This window comes from Salvia hispanica, chromosome 1 (genome assembly GCF_023119035.1).
Source record: "Salvia hispanica cultivar TCC Black 2014 chromosome 1, UniMelb_Shisp_WGS_1.0, whole genome shotgun sequence".
NCBI lineage: Eukaryota > Viridiplantae > Streptophyta > Magnoliopsida > Lamiales > Lamiaceae > Salvia > Salvia hispanica.
The window spans coordinates 41,485,489-41,503,882 of NC_062965.1; the positions used below are offsets into that span (position 1 = coordinate 41,485,489).

Below are 18,394 nucleotides of genomic sequence, written 5' to 3' on the forward strand. Positions count from 1 at the left end.
ATTGCAATTCTTTATCGTTATCAATTCTCTTTGGATTTTACTATAGAATTTAAAAGTTATACTATAAAATTTAAATAATAAAAAAAAGAACCGGAACCGGCCCGGAACCGCTGAAAAACCGGCGGTTAGTAACCGAAACTGGAACCGGCGGTTAAACCGCGACCGGATAACCGGTATCCGGGCCGGTTACGGTTCAAGCTTTCGACGAACCGGGTTTGGAACCGGCGGTTTTTGAACCGTGGCCACGTCTAAGTGGAGGTACCCAGGGATACGACAGACGTCATTGGCCCCATTTTTACCTTTTATTGGCATTATTGGTAATTCTTTACTGCTGTATTCCTTCTATTCCACTATAAACAAACGACTCATGTTTTTTAGGGATCCCAACTAAAGTTAGCCATATCTTTATGTGGTAAAATGAAATTCAATTATTCTCTCGTACATTATTATCGTTCCTATTTTATCTCTTTTTATTCATCTACTTTATTCTCTCTCTTGCTTATAACTCTTTCCATTTAACTATAAACATCATTTTCTTAAATCTCGTGCAAAAAAAGATCCAATTCTATATACCAAACACCCAATTGATAAAAATACATCAAGAAAAAGAATTAAGTAAACAAAATCCTTAATTTATTAAAAAAAACTAAAAACTCATTAGGTTGCCTCATAATCAACACATGTGTTAAAGAGTCGTTGGCTCAATTTAGTTCACAGCTACAACTTCTGAATAAAAAAAAGTGTTAGAATGTTAAAACAAAAAAAACTTATAAATTAAATTCTAGTGGTTTGTATTTAGATTGATGAAGATTTGATGTTGGGTCAGGTCTGCTCTTCGTCTTTCATTCTTCCTCGTCAGTTTCATGTTTTTTTGGGTTAAAAAATGTATACTCCATGGGCGAATTTAAAACTGATTTTCACACTAACACTAAGGAACAACTTGGTATGGTGGAATGGAATGGAGGAATGAAATGACATTCCTACCTCCATTCTATTCATTTGCTTGGTATTTTATTTCCTTAAGAATGACCATTCCACTTGGAATCACTATTCCATTCCCCATGGAAATAGCCATTCCTTCAATTTAGCTAAGGAATGGCATTCCATTCTATTTCATTTTACATTTTTCTTATTTTAAATTTTAACAAAATTATATAAATATTATTTTATATTATATTTTGAATTTAATATCTTAATTTTATAATAAAATTAAAATTTTAAAATTTTTAATAATTGAAAAAAAAATCTACACACACATAGCAACACACTCACACACAGCAAAAAAAAAAAACACACGCACACACACACACACACGCACACATAGCAAAACACACACACACAGCAAACACAAACTCACACACACTGACACACAACAAAAAACACACACACACAGCAACACAAACTCACACACACTAACACACAGCAACACACACACACAGCAAAATACACACACACAAAGCAACACACATAATTTCATTGCATTTGTATTCCTTTCATTCACTAAGCACAAGAATGGAATGAGGATTACATTCCATTCCTATCTCCATTCCATTCTTTTCTCATTCCATTCCACCATACCAAGAAGGGCCTAACTACTCAATGTAGGGGATGTTAATCGGGCTAGTCCAGAAGCGGGTTTCAGGCCAAGCTCGGATTGCAGGTTAATCGGGTACGGTTCGGCTGGGGTAACTAAAACACCAGAAGTGGGAGGGGTTTCGCTTAAATGGAAAGCCCAAACCACAAACCTAACTTACATCTCATCTCTAAATAAGCTCCATTGTTAGAACAATGGTTCCCCAGAAATCTAAGCATAGAAAGTGGCACCATTCTATTCTCTCTTCATCTACTGGTGGCAGGCACCCCCAATTTAGCAACTTCTCATTGTTCGTATCAAATTATTGATTGCTAAACGAGAAGCCTAATGAACTGCATTCCTCTGTGGGGAAGCCCAATACATTCAAATAAAACCTGGCGAGTACCGGTACGACATGTTTCGCTCATCTTTAATCGAACCAAGACATAAACAAACATCTTATAATTTCACAGACTAATATGATACAGCACAATTCACTTGCTACATAATCATAGCATAGCTCAACTAGTTCAATATCCATATCTTCCAAATCCACATAAATGCTGGAAACTTTACATACTATATGCAGCGAGGGAAGAAAGTTTGTCCAACATAGCCACCAGCCATTGCTCTCCTAGCATTAGATTCAAACATTTTCGGGTTGTCTCTCAACACAGCAGCAGCATCATGATTGAGTGGATCCTCGTGATTGGGTTCCTGTAAGCACATTTATTAGAGAGCAAAATGCTACAACAATTTCGTGTTTAATAAAAACTTGAATTTGTATACCGTGAAAAGGTGATACAACCCATAAATGATGGTGTTTATGTTCAGGACAGGTTTCCAGTCTTCTCGAAGAATGTTTAGACAGACGTTTCCATCTAAGTCAATATTGGGATGGTATACCTGTAACATTCACACGAATTGACAATAAAATTCAGATCAAAACACCTTTTGGAATAATACTATCTACAAAGTACAAGACACCAGAATCACTACCTTTGTCTTGCATTTCACCTTTGGTGCCTCATGTGGATAGATGGGTGAAATTTGAAATGAGAAAACAAAAGTTCCACTCCTGAACACATGTTACTAGTATTAATGAAAACAAAAGTTCCACTCCATACAAGAGCAGCATTAAGTAAGCCAAATTAAGACATAACTACTTACAGATAATATCCTTCATCAGGACGAATGGTAACTTCAAAAGTCATTAGCTCGTCCTTGCCATTAGGGAATGAAATGGTGCAGGTTTTTGGCAGGTTCAGTTCACTGATGTCTAAACGAAGGAGTCAATGTTAAATGTATAATTGTATAAAGGGACTAAAAAGGATTAAAAGCCCAAGTATATACGTTAAGGAGCCAGAGAATGCCCTCTCTAAAGTACTGGTATCATAATAGTGTAAATAAGATTTTCATTTAAAAAAGCAGGCTCCAAATAGTGACTAGCTAAAAGACAAGGAGTGCAATAAATCTCGCACAAGGAAGTTATGGATATAATGACATGTCCGCACATGAAATCTGTCAGTTTCAGGCAGCAGTGGAGAACAGTTCAGGGTGAAGAACATGTGAGGAGGGAGACAGGAAACAAAAGATGCTGCACAACAGTAGTAGAAAGGGTACAAGTTCTGAAAAGCTGTAACCGGATGAAGAAGAGTTGAATATTGATCTGTAGGCATTGAATTACTATCATCAATATTGAATTTATAATTTATTAAAGTACACCTTGTGTGATGGGACCTGCCGGTGGCTTAGTTTTGATTGAATAACAAAAACAATTTTTAAGTTGGTGGACTTCATTTATATTGTAATAAAGACATATGTTTAGACATAACTATTTAGGATGTGTGCGCCGGATGAATTCAAAGGAATAGTTCAAGGTGTAATTACTAATTGACAAATACAACGATGCAATAATATACATCTCCTTGAACAGAATAACATCAATTACAGAGTTTTCTTCAGTTTGACAACCTGCTCCATGTTCTACAATGATTAATCAAGTAGGATACGGAGGAAGTATTTGTTATCATTCTCGGTGTGTGTGTAGACACACTTACATAATTTTCCAATAGAACAACTAGAACCTAACAGATACACCAATAAATATTATTACATCCAGTACCAATTACTAAATATAATTATAGCTTCAGCACATATCCATGCGCCGAATAATACGTCCACTGGCAATGACAAACCCAATTTGCAGTTAATTAAAAGTGCATAGTAGATTTAGTAGATGGACCAAACAGATTACTTTGCAAATGCTGTATCATCAGCAGAGAAGAGTCAGCCACCCCTACACACATGTGCATCTTATTATATTAATGTGTGCAGTTGTGCAAAGGAAGAAACAGGAAGCATGTATGTCCTAATTGACAAGAACATCAAGATCTAGTAGGCTATGTGCCAGTGGTAGTATCACCAGGCACCAACAGAGAAGTACCAGTTTGCAAGTTCAAGAAAGTGATTTGGGAGGAACCTAACACAAGATGTTTTCAGGATTAGGCATCTAGCTTTAACTAAGTATAACCCTAAAGAACCTGTATTCCGGGCGCATTAAAGAACATGTTGTAAACATAACATGTGTTACATTTCATTAATGAAAAATATCATTTCCCAAAATAGTAGTATTAGGATGTTACATCATTCATGGGCATAGAGTTCAGTAGCATGGCATGAACTAACTGAAGTCAGAAGTCCCTTTCCAATTTCCATTACATCATAATAAGGTTAGTATGTAACTGTCTTATGCAAATTGAAAATAGTTCCACAAAGAATGTTAAGGACGTGTATTTTATAGTGACAAAATTGAGAATGAAATGCCCGACTTGTGCAAATGCTATTGGCCATGGGAATATGCATCAATTCTTAGTTCTTAAGTTAACAACTTAGAGTGTCTATCTCACCAACACCCCTATGACAATATTATCATGAACTGGAGTAAAAATGAGGGAAAAGGGGCAGCCCAGAAGAATTTCCATCATGAACATTGACCAGGAAAAATTATTTATCTTAGAGAACATCTGAAAAGAGAAGAAAAGGCCGAAAATATATCAGAAGTGGAAATTTAAGCAGAATGTGCCTTTAGAAATATTTCCAAAAGTATGCCAACAGAAAATGTATCATGCAAACTTCCATGCATTCTATCTTGTGTGAGAATCAATGTTGGATTCTTCATACTACTGCACTTCTCTCTTCGGATAAGCAATGCGGTTCGTAATATAAATCTTAAGTCTTAATATTTTTACACAACTATTTAATATGCAATCAGTCAACACAGATCAACAGTTTCCAGCTTTGCCACATCTTTCCCAAAATATTTGCACATAACTCTACAAGCATTAAAAAGAACTTCAAAAGGAAAAGGATTAAAAAAAAGTGACAGCCATGCATTCAAATATTAATGAAAAAGATATTTAAACATTTATCAATACAAAATAACAAACCTTTTTGAAGACGTAGTTCTCCAGCACTTTGTTTCTTCACTGGAGGCTTCCCATTAGCACTTTCTGCAAGTTCTCTCTGTTTTTCCTTTACTTTGAACAACCTAATCATGGTTCCTAAAGGTATAATACACTTCGTAAACAGCTATGAAGCATAGAGACAATATAAGAAACATGAGGGTATCTTCTAGCAGAAATATACTATGTACTACTTCCAAATTCCAATTATAAAGTACGAGCATTTTCATTTGCTCAAGCACTTCAAGTACAGTGTCAAACATCAACCAATTATATATACAAAAAGCTCATTCAGGGAAGCATTACATGCCCATGCTTGAGTGCAGATTACAATGATTTCTCTGACAAATAAATGGGCTAGTAACAGCAAATAATCAAGTAGACTAAGATACACGGTATCTCAATTAGATTGCATGGATAGGAATATGATATACGACCTTCATCAGCTACAAAGTGCATGTATTAAACGGCAAGAAAAGTGAATGTTATTACCAGTAAAAGTAAGGTGTAAACCATGTCTATCAAACATCCAAGTACGAATAACTGAAGAAACACTACAAGTTTGGTTCGAATAAGACCAATTGTTGTTACTAAAAACAAGATAAAAAATTAAAGAAGTCAAATCAACAGAGCACAGGTACTCCATAGTCCATACAATTCTAATCTAAGCAAATCATAAACTTTTGAGAGAAGCATTAATGAGCATATGGTAATTTCATTGGGAATTTCTATTTTTTTGGGGAAAATGCAAACTATCCTGAAATGTCTGTGTAGTATAGATGACCAGAGTTTGTGATTATGCAAAATAAATTAGACATGTGAACCTTATACTTCTTCGTGCAATCACAACTCTTTTATGATGGAAGAGTTTTCAATATAAGACATAAATCATACCTACATTAAGCTATGGTATTAAGTATTAACTACACAAAACTCAACAGATAGCTAGTCACATCACGATTTCAATGCTTTGATTTACAAGTTTATCTTCTCACAAGAAACACTTTATGAAACTTGGATTCCATGCTTCCTTCAGAGTAAATAAATAATAAATTTTGATTCAGCAAAGCATTGGTCTTGAGGTCCTGTAGCTGAATATCGATTCTAGAACAAATCAATGCTAAAGGTGAAGTGTCAATTGCACTCAAACAGCTCACACACAGCACGCACATGAAAATTAACTAAAGACCTAGCTACCGAAAATGTACTGAAAAGATTGGGATATCGAAACCTAACATAGCAATCGTTCAAAATTGAATAACAATTAAGAAAAACACTCCAACGATAACGGTCAAAGAAGAGTCAAAATCACAATAAGGAAAGATGTAAACGGTAGATAATGGATTACTGATGAAAACACAACGAGTTGAGAAAGATTCAATAGCTCCAATACGCTAAATGGGGGAGATTAAATATTCAGAACCGTGAAAAACGGAGATATGTAGAAAAGGATTGGGTTTACGGAACAATTAAAGGTGATCGGGAAATTACACCTTTTCTGTGTGAAGGAAAATCAAGGGATGGATGAATTGATTTGAAGGGTTTCAGAGTTGAGAGCGACAACCAGAGGAGAATCTGTGAAATGCCGCTGAAAGAGATTATTGCTTTGAATTCATTTTCAATTGCTTAAAAATTTTTTTGTTATTTTTTTTATTTCAAAACATATACGTTTTGATCTAAAATTAATTTTAATAAAATTAACATTCACATATGATTTGCTCAAATTATTGATTTAATTTTAAATTTAATTAATCGATTAATCTAACTAATTTCATATTAACATTTATAAAATATTTTTTAGCTACATTAAAATATATTAATATTCATAAAGTATTTTACTACGTATAATTAAAAATATTGAAATCTATAAAATATTTTTTAATCTATAATAAAAATAAAATAGAATTAAAATTTATAAATATTCAAATTTATAAAATATTTTTTCACATATAATTAAAATAAAATAAAATATAAGTAAATATTTTTCACCTATAATAAAATAAAATATTCAAATTAATATTTTTATTCTATGTAGAAAAATATTTATAAATTTTTTATATTAAATTAATTAGGTTGATCTGACTAATTAGATTCATAATCAAGTCACTAATTTGGTCAAATCACGTTTGACCGTTAAGTTTAATGGAAAATATTAACTTTGAACCAAAACATATTGATTGAACAAAAAGGTAGTAATAAACTTAATGTAAAGGACCTAAAAGTTTTTTACAAATGACCAAATTTGGACTATAGTATTTTCAATTTTATCATAAACTAGTGTTAACCCCCGCCTATGCGCGACTCAAAAAACGAAATAACACACGAAATAAAATACAGAAACAACATATGATAAAAAAAAATAATAAAAATCCATATACTAATAGTGGGTCATGTTCAAATACATAGATCCAATCCACAACTAAGACCAATCCTACGCCATTAAATCTTAAAATGAGTAATGAGATTAAATCTCATGGATTTCAATAAATAGTAGACAAAATATAAACAAAAAGGTAAGATTGTCAATTTGTTATAATATACTTAATTTTCATGGTTTTTTTTTATCAACATAGCGTATTACAAATATTAATACAATGACATGAGAATTTCAGCACAAATACACGAAAATATTAATACAGTTTTATTGATTTTGAACATTCATTATATTAAAATTTTGTGATGCATTTATTGATAAAAAACATGTTTATCAACATATACGAAAATTGAAATAAAAATTATAAAATTTTATCATTTGATCATCGTCGAAAGTATGCAATTGAGATCTCGTTACAATCCTTATAAAATTATCTTTGATTTGACATAGTTTTTACGAAAAAATAATTTACTTCCAGAGAGATACAAAAATTTAAAGTTTTAAGATAATTTTGAGGAGAGAAAAAGAAGTTAGTTTTAACTAACATATAGTATAAGAATTGATATCAATTCTCTTTATGTTTATTTACTAATTATTCAAATTTTAAATACAATTCACTTGACATTATTTCAACCACTAGACCTCTTAATCTAATGGCTAAGAATTGGTCTTAATTTGGGATTGCAAATTAGTTAGAAAATGATCATAACCTATGATAAATATTTACATATATAAATTTAAATAAGTTTAAAATTAATCGTAAATAATATGTTAATAACAACAATTAATATCAGATCTCTGAAATAAAGAAAAATATCATCCTTAACAACATACGCATTTCAATACTAAAATAATAAAATTTGATTTGTCTATGCAGGAAACCTCTGTGTTTTCGTGTTGTTCGCGTCTCCCATGTAAGTGCTAAAACCTTCTTCGACACATTTCTGAATCTTTATAGATAGTGTTTAAACCGATGTACGGTAATCCTGGATTCCTTGTCTTGCAGTCCGACATTCAAGAGGATCATAAAAAACAAATCAATATAGCAGTTCTCAGGGCTGTTTTACATCTAGACCCTCTTGAACTGCTTGATATGCCTTTGGTATGGCATGCTGGTTGTCTCCACCCGGTTCTTGTTTGTGATTGAAATATAGAGGAAATGGAAATTGGCAAATGGTCTGTTTCATCAATCAATTATGAATATATATACAATTTACTGAGTACAATTCATGAATGTATATACCAATTTTCTTTATAGATTACAATTCATGACTTCGGGTGTAGGACTTGAAAAACCTTTCTTCATAGATTATAATTCATTAATACATACAATTTTAAATATATGATTCCTTTCTTTTGTTTTGGGAATATATAATCACATTTCTACTAAAACATTTCTCCGCCTTCTGGATCATCATCTTCCACGTAGTTTTCCTTCACGAACAAGCGAATTTGCTCCAAGGACTTCGAATTTGGATGGAGACCAAAGAGTTTATCCATATCTTTCAACATGTTTGGAGGGCTATCGATCTTAACAGTTTTTTCCATCCAAAATACGAGCATTTCGATGGTTAGCATGAACACAAAGCTAACAAAAAAAAAATAAAAAGAAATGAATTTGCTTGGCCAAATGTTAGAACTATGTACCATCCTTGCATCATTTGTTTCTCTCTCACGAGAGGCCATTTCAGCAGCTTTGAGTTGTTCTACAATCCTCATTTTCTCATACTACACTATTAAAGAAACACACAATATTCAGCATACCGACCAAATATACAATAGAGTGTACATACAAGTGTCGGATGTATATATTTGAAGATAGTATCTGCGAAACAACTTTTGAGCATTGCAACCTGCAAAGCCTTCTTTGGAGACATTTGGACACCAGCCATCAAATCTATAGAGGAGTAACCATAATGAAAAGTACTCCCTCCGTCCCACAAAAGATGTCACACTTGTGGGATGACACAGGATTTTAGGAGGTTTTGTTTTGTGTGTTAGGTGGAAAGAGAAAATAGTATATTTATATTAATATAAGAGAAAAAAAAAATTCATAAAAAAGAAATGTGACATCTTTTGTGGGACAAACAAAAAATGAAAGTGTGACATCTATTATGGGACGGAGGGAGTATGAAACTATTCATAATCATGTTCACACCTGCAAGAAATTAAACAAAGTTAAGAATATCTATTTATACTAGCCAGGAACATTTGAAACTAAGCTGTTAGAAACTGATAGCAAAATATTTAGTCATGTGTAACGTAAAGTCCTCGTCGAATAAACTCATATGTCATGAGAAAAGCCTCATCACTCAAGCCACGATACAAGGATTTTTTTCTTGATTGGAAGCAGCATCACGAGTACGAGCATCAATAGCTGGTTCTTGATATACAAGTTTAGAGTCGATAGAACAACCAGCGTTGGCAGATATTGATGTGCACCACTTCATACCTTTGTCACAAGTTGTGCTTATCAGTGAGAATCCATTAAGTGTTGTCTTTCTATGCTTGACCTGTTCAAATGAACAATGAACTCAACTACTGCTACATTGATGAAATTGGAAAGAACAAGGTGTGAAGAACAACCATGCTTACATGCTTAATCCCTGGTTTGGACTTCAATATTTTATCAAGTAATGAGTTGGCACGTTTTTCAGGTACGAGAGCTTTCATAAGACCAACTACTAGCTTCATAACTTGGTGTTTGTTTTTTACAACTGGCTTCAATTTTGCATTGAATATTTCCCACATCCTCCCGAAATTACACTTCAATAGCCTTGATGAGCAATAAATTTATGACGAAGGAGGGTGATACGACATTGCATTTCCAAAAGTCAACAGCACATCATCAGCGTTGCAGCAGAGTAAATATTCCTCTTCAGTTTTTTTATCGTTCCTATATCCATTGGATTCTTAATCATCTTGAAGTAATCGGGAATCTTCAATGGATCGACTATCTTACTAAATGCTTGTGCTAGTCTACGATCCATTAGTCCTTTCAATATCCTACTACACTCAAGTTTCACATTGTTCTCCATCTTCAATAGAACATTAGCCTGGGAGGCTTATGTTTCTTTGCCTCTAATCTTCATATTACATCTTTTGATTTTGCACCTTTGATCATCAAGAGGCGTTTCTGGTATCCTTTTACCTGAGTTCAATGGCTTCACAGTACAAGGCATGTGTGTCCCATCATGTAACTTAATGTCTACAATAGGCCATACACCTTTGGCATTGTGAGAGAGTTGCATCAGATGACACGACATTGGTTAAGATTGGTTCTCAGCCATTGCAATTGTACTACTTCAAATACATTGGGGGAAAAACAACATAAAATACCGAATTCAAACACCATCAACAACTCACAAATATTTCTCAGGATTTTGCATACAAAACAAAAACACAGGCATCATGTCTCATATACTCCCTCATGAGTACTATAAAGTTGGCCAAGAAAAATACTAAGATAAAATAAAATCGTGAACTCGAGATCCGACAGGATAGTAACAATTATGCGAAACAAAAATTCAAGGATATTGAAAAGAAATTCGATAATATTTATCATTAATTCCAATGGAAACATTGTACTATTTCTACAATCACGTTAATGTAGTTTGTGTTTCATCGAAACAAGAAGACTAGTTTGAATTGAACAATGAGTTTATGAATTATTGGTCAGGAAGATCAAAGTCTTCAAAATTACGAAAGAGTAAACAACCAAATTCAAGAGTTTTACAACCACAAATCAAACCCTAAGGTTTCATGATCATACTTACAAGTTGAGGAAGGTCATAGGAGGGCTTCGAAGAGAATTAAGTGAAATTTTATGAGTTTAAATAGGCTTTAGAGCATCCGCAGCAGTAGGAAAAATGGCATCCGTTCGTCCGTACCAGCGGCAAGGACGAGCTCGTCTGCCGCTGCGAGCCGTCCGTCCGTGCCAGCGGCATGTCGCTGCTCTTAGCTAAGAGCACGTCCGTGCCGCTGAGCAACACACGTGACGCTATGCCGTTGGCATATTCAATTTTTTTTAAAAAAATTCAAAATTAATTTTTAAAAAAAGTTCTTAAATAAAAAAAAAATTCCACTTCCCAAAAAATTATATCCGTTTTTTACTCACTTTTAATTTATTTTTTAATTTTTTCCCCAAAATTCACATTTTCATCTATAAATACCCCCACTTCAACATAAAAAAATTATATTCTCATCTATTCTATCATCTACATTCTCTCGTCTTTTTTCTCATATTCTCTCATCTAAATTCCCACCACACTACACTACACAATGTCCGGCTCCGGCGATCACCCCTTCGGCAATCGCGGTTGGAACCACGATTGGTTTAACTCCGACTCATTCCCTAGTCCGGAAACGCAATTTACGGCCCCTCCTCAAACCCAAGGTTCGCAAGTTGCGGGTGGCTACTGCCCTTACCCGATGGACGACCGAAATGCCTCCGGGTTCGGGTGGGCACCCGAACCCGGATCGGGAGGGATCGGGAGGGAGCACCCGCACCCCGTACACTTCGTGTGAGATGATGACGATGTTCAAATCCTACTTGGCAGTCTCCGAAGATCCGGAAGTTGGCACGAACCAAACCGGGAAAACGTATTGGTGGCGCATCACTCGTCTTTACAATGAAACCCGGCGGAGGGAACCATCTATCGCAATGATAGTATGGTGTGCAATTGCATCTTCAGATGCAACGAGGCAATTGGTAAGTTCCAGGGGTATTACCTCCAGGAAGAGCGGTCGGCGGGGAGCGGCATGAGCGAGCTCGACATCATCACTGCCGCCTTGGCGACCTACCAATGCATGAAGTTCAAAGCGTTCAAGTACCTCGATTGTTGGCGGGAGGGGCGCCAACATCCGAAGTATAGGGGCGGTGTAGTAGCATCCTCCTCCAGCTCCTCCAGCAAACGGTCGAGGTCGGTAGCATTATCCGACGATGCCTCCGATGATGTGGCTACCCAGCTTGCCGGAACTAACTTGGGTAGCCCCAACGCCCGAGCAGTTCCCGCCGGCAGCAAGGAAAGAAGAAGGCGACGGCCACCCACCGTCGCGCCTCGACTCCATCCACCCCCGCTCCCTTTGTGCCTCCTCCACCCCCGAACAACACGTTGTGGACCCTCTTGGGTCAACTCTATTTGAACGATACGTCTAAGATGACTCCGGATCAACTTGCAACACATGAGCAAATGATCCGGGGTCTCAAGAGGCAATTAGGGATAGAGGACTAGTCTTCCACGTGTGTAATTTTTAATTTGTAGGATTTTAATTATGTATTTTTTTATTTTCTAGGATTTTAATTATGTATTTTTATTTTTTAAGATTTTAATTATGTAATTTTTATTTTTTAGGATTTTAATTATGTAATTTTTATTTTTTAATGTATTTTTATAATGTAGAAATGTTTTTAGTAATTGAAGTATTTAAATTGAATAATAGAATGATGAGACCCTTGAGTTTGTCCTTAGCTAAGAGTACGGACAAAAAGTAAAAGTGGGTCCAAGTCCACTTCTGTGCTCTTAATTAAGAGCATGGATGTGGGTGCTCTTAGGGATTTAGCAAAGTACATACCTTTTGGAGTTCACTAAGGAAATTAAGACTTCAAATTGACTTAGGAATTTAGTAAGGAAATAATTAAAGATAGTGTTTAGTGATCTAATCTGTATGGGATAATTAGTATTAAGAAAATAATTTTTTATTCTATATGGAGACTTGGGTGTGAGCGTTTAAAAAACTTCTCTTAATAATTAATGAATGTATGCACCAAGAATTTCAATAAATGATTCCTTCATTCTTTGAAATATATACGATTATATTTCTACTGGAAAATTTCTCCAACTTCTGGATCAGCTTATTTCCCATTCAACGTATTCTTCCACCCACAGAGTTCTGCTTCAAGAAAAAGCCAATTTTTTCCAAAGCCTTGGGATTTGAATAGCAACCAAATACTATACCCATCTCTCTTAGCAGGTTAGGAGGCGTATCAATCTCAACAGTCTTTTTGATATGCAATACGATTAATAGTTTTACACTTTGGTTAGCATGAACTCAAAACTAACATTAAAAAAAGATTCAATTTGTTTGGCCAATTCTTATCAGTCAAAGAAGTATGTATACCTTCTCTAGTGCCCTCCATGCAACATTTCTTTCTATATCACAATAGGCCATTTCAGCAGCTTTGAATTGTTCTACAATCCTCGTTTTATCATACTAGACTAGTAAAGAAACACACAATATTAGTGTCAAATTGATGAAAGCAGAAAGCACACGGTGTAGAACAACCATACTTACATTCTTAATCCCTGGTCCGAGCTTCAGCTTTTTCTCTAGTGATACGCTCCTTGAGTAGCCACGTTTTTCAGCTTTGGGAGCTTTCATCAAACCGACTCCAGCTGTTGGCTTCCTAACTTGGTGACTGTTATCTACAACTAGCTTCATTTTTTAGCCATTGTTTTCCACCTCCTCTTGAAATTGCAATTCAATAGCCTTGCGTTGCGGTAAATTCCATCCGTAGGAGGGTGATACAACATTGCATTCCCAAAAGTCAGCTGCACGTCATCAACAAATTCTTTTCCAGCAAAGTAATATTCCTCGCCAAGTTTTATTCTTATTAAATCCATTGGATTCTTAATCTTCTTGAAGTAATCAAGAGTCTTCGCTAGATCGACCGGCTTAGTGAACGCCCGTTCCATCTACGATCCATCAATTCTTTCAAAAGCTTACTGCACTCAACTTTCACATTAGCCTCAAGAGGCTTAGTTCCACCAACAGAAACTCTGTTTCGTTTCCTTTGGTCTACACGTGATATCTTTTGTTTTTTGTGCCTTTGACCATCAAAAGACATTTCTGGCATCCATATGCCCGCGTTGATAGTTGGCTTCACCGTAGAAGGTATGCGAGTCCCACCAGTTCCTTCGAGTAACTTATCTTCTACTTTAGGCCATACACTTTTGTGAGTTACTTTGAACTTCAAGCTACAACGACCTGTCTTGTTCGTACCAACCTTGTGAGGGAGTTGCATCAAATAGCACGAACTTGTTTGAGTTTTGTTTTCAGCTATTGCAATTGTATTGCTTTAATAACGCTTGAAACACAACAAAAATACAGAAATCATCAGAAATCATACATTCTCTCGTATAAATTGAATGCATCCAAAACATAAAGTTGACCAAGAGAAATAAGATAAAATCAAATCGTGAACTAAAAATATCAAACAAAATTATAGTTTAAGAAATCAAGAAAAAAAAAAGATCAAACAGTTATGATTGTGCGTAACAGAAATTCAAGGAGATATGGATAGAAATTTTGGTAGTAGTACTTACTATCAGCTCTATAAAACGCATTACTCCTATTTCAACAATCAATTTATCGTAGTATGTATATTCATGAAATAGAAAGAAGTTTGATTTTTTTGGGTACACGTCAACAAGTTTATGAATGATTGATGATCGACAACATCAAAGACATCAAAATTATGAATTGAGTAAACAACCAATTGAAAAATTTAGCAACAAAAAATCAAAGTCTAGCTAGGTTTCGCTATCATAGCTACAATATGAGGAAGTTTGTTAGATAATCTGAGAGCGGATTTGAAGAAGAACGATGAACATTGGTAGTTAGCGTGAGCATTAATTCAGTGAAATTATCTGATTGATCTTGAATTTAAATAGGGTTTCTGGTTTAATGTAAGGAAATAAAGACTTCAAGCTGACTTTGGGAATCTAGTAAGGAGGAAATTAAGATTGTCGTTGTAATCTGATCGGATAATTAATCTCAAATTATTGTTTAGTGATACACATTAGTTAGCTTCATGTTTCATTTTTATTAGTAATCAATCATTATGTAAATCAATTTTAGTGGCAATGTGAAATTCGTAGGTTACAATCTATACAATATATAAAAGGGGAGTTTTGGGGTATTTAGAAAAATATTTTTTTAAAATATAGTATATTATTATTTAAATTAGTGGGGAGTTATTTAAAGTTAGTGGGGAGTTATTTAACCCTTTCCACTTTCGATTGATGTTGTCATACATTTCGGCCTTTTCAATTCTCTTCATATGCTCTTCTTTGATATAGTGAAATGAATAGTTGAAACTTGTGAGGTCAACGAAAATTGTGTTTATTTTGGATAATGGATCATAGTCTTTTCCAATTCTATAATGATCACGGTATCATTTTATAACAAGATTTTCGTACTGGATTGCACGAACGATGCCATATTTTTTAATGCTCATTAATCTGATTTTGATGTCAGGCTGTAGATATTCAAATATCATTAGCAACAAGGATCGTTTTGAGACCTTTTGTACCGTCATTCCCATATTTTTCAAGCATTGCCGTTTCCCTGATGGAGAAGGTAAGCAAACTTGAATCTCGTCATTCTCAAGTTTCGATTTTTTTCAATACAGACAGACTTTCAGTGTTCAACTTCTGTAGAATCATTTGAATTCACTTGACACACTTTGCAAGATTGCAGCCATTAGTAGACTTTGGACTTCGAATTATGGGATGTGTTATTATGTCAGTACCCGGTGTGTATTCGGAGATGGACATCCAATAGTTATTATTGCAGTTAATAGTGGAGTAATTATTATATTTATTTCCTTAGTAGTATTCTTTTTTTAATATTGAAACGTTGGACTACCGAACATTACAGTTTTATTATCATGTATCATTGTTCATTTGGTCAGTTAAATGTTTCAGGTCCTAAACCATCTAACGTATATGGAAAGTATACACGGAAAATTGAAAAGTTTTCACAAATTGAGATTGAGGCTACAAATGGTAAGATATAATTTTGTTACTCATATAGTTCATTATTAATATTAATTATAATTTTATTTAATTAATTATAAATTGAAAATTAATGGTTAAAAAATATATTAATCTGTGCATAGCACAGACGTGATACTAGTTCTAGTTAATAAATTAGTTAAATATCTATAAATAAAATGTTTCTCTAAATAAGATTATATATATATATCTGTCAAAAAATCAGATCAATAATTCGTAGGGATGTGATCAGGTCAATAAGTGAATATCTGTAAAAAAATCAAAGCAAATCCCAGTCATTGGATCTTGTGATGTAACCGTTAGATGAATGTCATGTGTCATCTAATAATGTAGAATGTGTAGTTTAATAATGTAGCTCGGCTAATAATGTAATGTGTTTTAGTCTAATAATGTAGATTGTGTAGTCTAATAATGTATCTCGACTGATAATGTAACGTTTTTAGTATAATAATGTAGCTCCGATATTATTATCACAACCATCCAATCTAAGAATCCAAGGGCTGAGATTTATTTTGATATTTGACAGGATTTCACTTATTGGCCAGAATGCACCCCTATATATAAAGGGAAATGCTATGTGGCCACATTATGGCCAGCCATAAACTGGTTTAATTGCAAAAAAATTGGTTTTCTAATAAGTTCCGGTTCAATGCAAATTACTCTTACTTTTATACCCCTGCATTATTTTCCCACCTGCCTTTTGACATAGAGGTGCTTCTTTTACATTTTCATTCTGTCTCATCCTTTCTCTCTCTCATCAATTCCTTTTACATTTTCATTCTGTCTCATCCTTTCTCTCTCATCAATTCCTTTCATTCTCTCTCATCCCTTCCCTCCCTTCAATTCCCTCCCTCGCATTCCTTCCCTCTCAACTCTTCTTTTTTTACTTTTAAATTTTTTTTTGTTTTGTCTAAAAATTTTAAATAGATTGTGTAAAAGTTTATGTGAAATTATCAAGTGTTTTACATTTATTTTCAGATTATGTAAAAACAAAAATTGGATAGATTTAGGATAAGAAGTATAGAATGTATATGTGTTTTAGTAAATGTCTAAATGAGCTCATTATTTTTTTGTTTTGTTTTTTGTTTCATTTCTCCTTATGGCCATCTTATAGTAGTATCATCTTCCGTGGATATTGGATTCAAAGCTGAATATATGCTTTCGAACAAACAAAAAAAAAAAATTATTGAACTCTTGGGCATAATTTAAAGAAAAACAAATGCTCAAGCTTATAATTTAGCACTAACTTAATCCATAAATCCCAATTAGAATGAATTCATTTTCAGCACATTAAGTATAAGAAAATTTGAATCAAATATCAAAATATTCCTAATTGATCAATTGGATATAAAATGCAATTAAAATCCCATATTTAATTTAGGATCAAAGATCAATTAAAATGAGTGTATCAAATTAATCTAATATTTGATTGAGTTATTGAGTAGATAAAATGAAAACTCAATTGCTTTAAATCTAAAATTTGGTTCAATTAACCTTAACATTCAATTGATTGATTTTATTTTATCAAACTAAATATCCAATTGCTACAATTGGATATAAAATAACTTGAATCAAATCTAAATACCCATTTAATTTAATGTTTAACTTATTCAGTTAAATCTAATATGGGGTACTAAACTTAATTGTTTAATTGAATAGTCAACTTAACTTCCACCCAACTATATATTTGATTAGTAAGGAAATTTGAATGTTGATTAAACAAGAATTTGAATGTTGTTAGTTTAATTATAAGAATTTATATAGATCAGCTATTAAATAAGAATTTGAATGTGATTAAGTTCTCTATCATTACAAAACTAATAGATTAACCGTTCAACTATTTTCATCTAACTATTAGTAAAAAATTAATAATGAAATTAAAGTTTGATTAAGTTATAATAACATTAGTGTTTTATTAAAAAAATCTTTTAATGTACTTAAGAGTTAAGACCTAATAAGAAAAGGGGTAGATCAAACACTGAATTATTTTCATCCAATTATTGGGTTTGTAAAAAACCCCTAGTGACATTAGTGTTTTACTATTAATTTTTTTTATGTGCTTAAGATTATATCACAAAATAGATAGATTAACTAGTGAATTATTTTTATTAAACTATTTGATTCACAAATTGATCCTAATAACATTAGTGTAAATAAATTTTTAATATGGTCAAGATCTAATATC

At 33.5% G+C, this 18,394-nt stretch overlaps 1 protein-coding gene across 2 annotated transcripts; it reads right to left on the reverse strand.

The window, feature by feature from the left end:
* Positions 1–2,020: 2,020 nt before the first annotated feature.
* Positions 2,021–6,650, reverse strand: LOC125201174 (NEDD8-conjugating enzyme Ubc12-like). 2 transcript variants are annotated; one of them, XM_048099149.1, is made up of 6 exons: positions 6,531–6,650; positions 5,023–5,136; positions 2,744–2,852; positions 2,573–2,651; positions 2,363–2,479; positions 2,021–2,290 (listed from the first exon to the last, which is right to left on the reverse strand). In XM_048099149.1, the coding sequence occupies exons 2-6, from the start codon at positions 5,129–5,131 to the stop codon at positions 2,153–2,155; spliced, it is 552 nt and encodes a 183-aa protein (XP_047955106.1). In that variant the 5' UTR covers positions 5,132–5,136; positions 6,531–6,650; the 3' UTR covers positions 2,021–2,152. The 2 variants fall into 2 exon arrangements, with proteins under 2 accessions (XP_047955106.1, XP_047955107.1); XM_048099150.1 differs by having other exon boundaries at positions 6,386–6,623.
* Between the last annotated feature and the right edge of the window lie 11,744 nt (positions 6,651–18,394).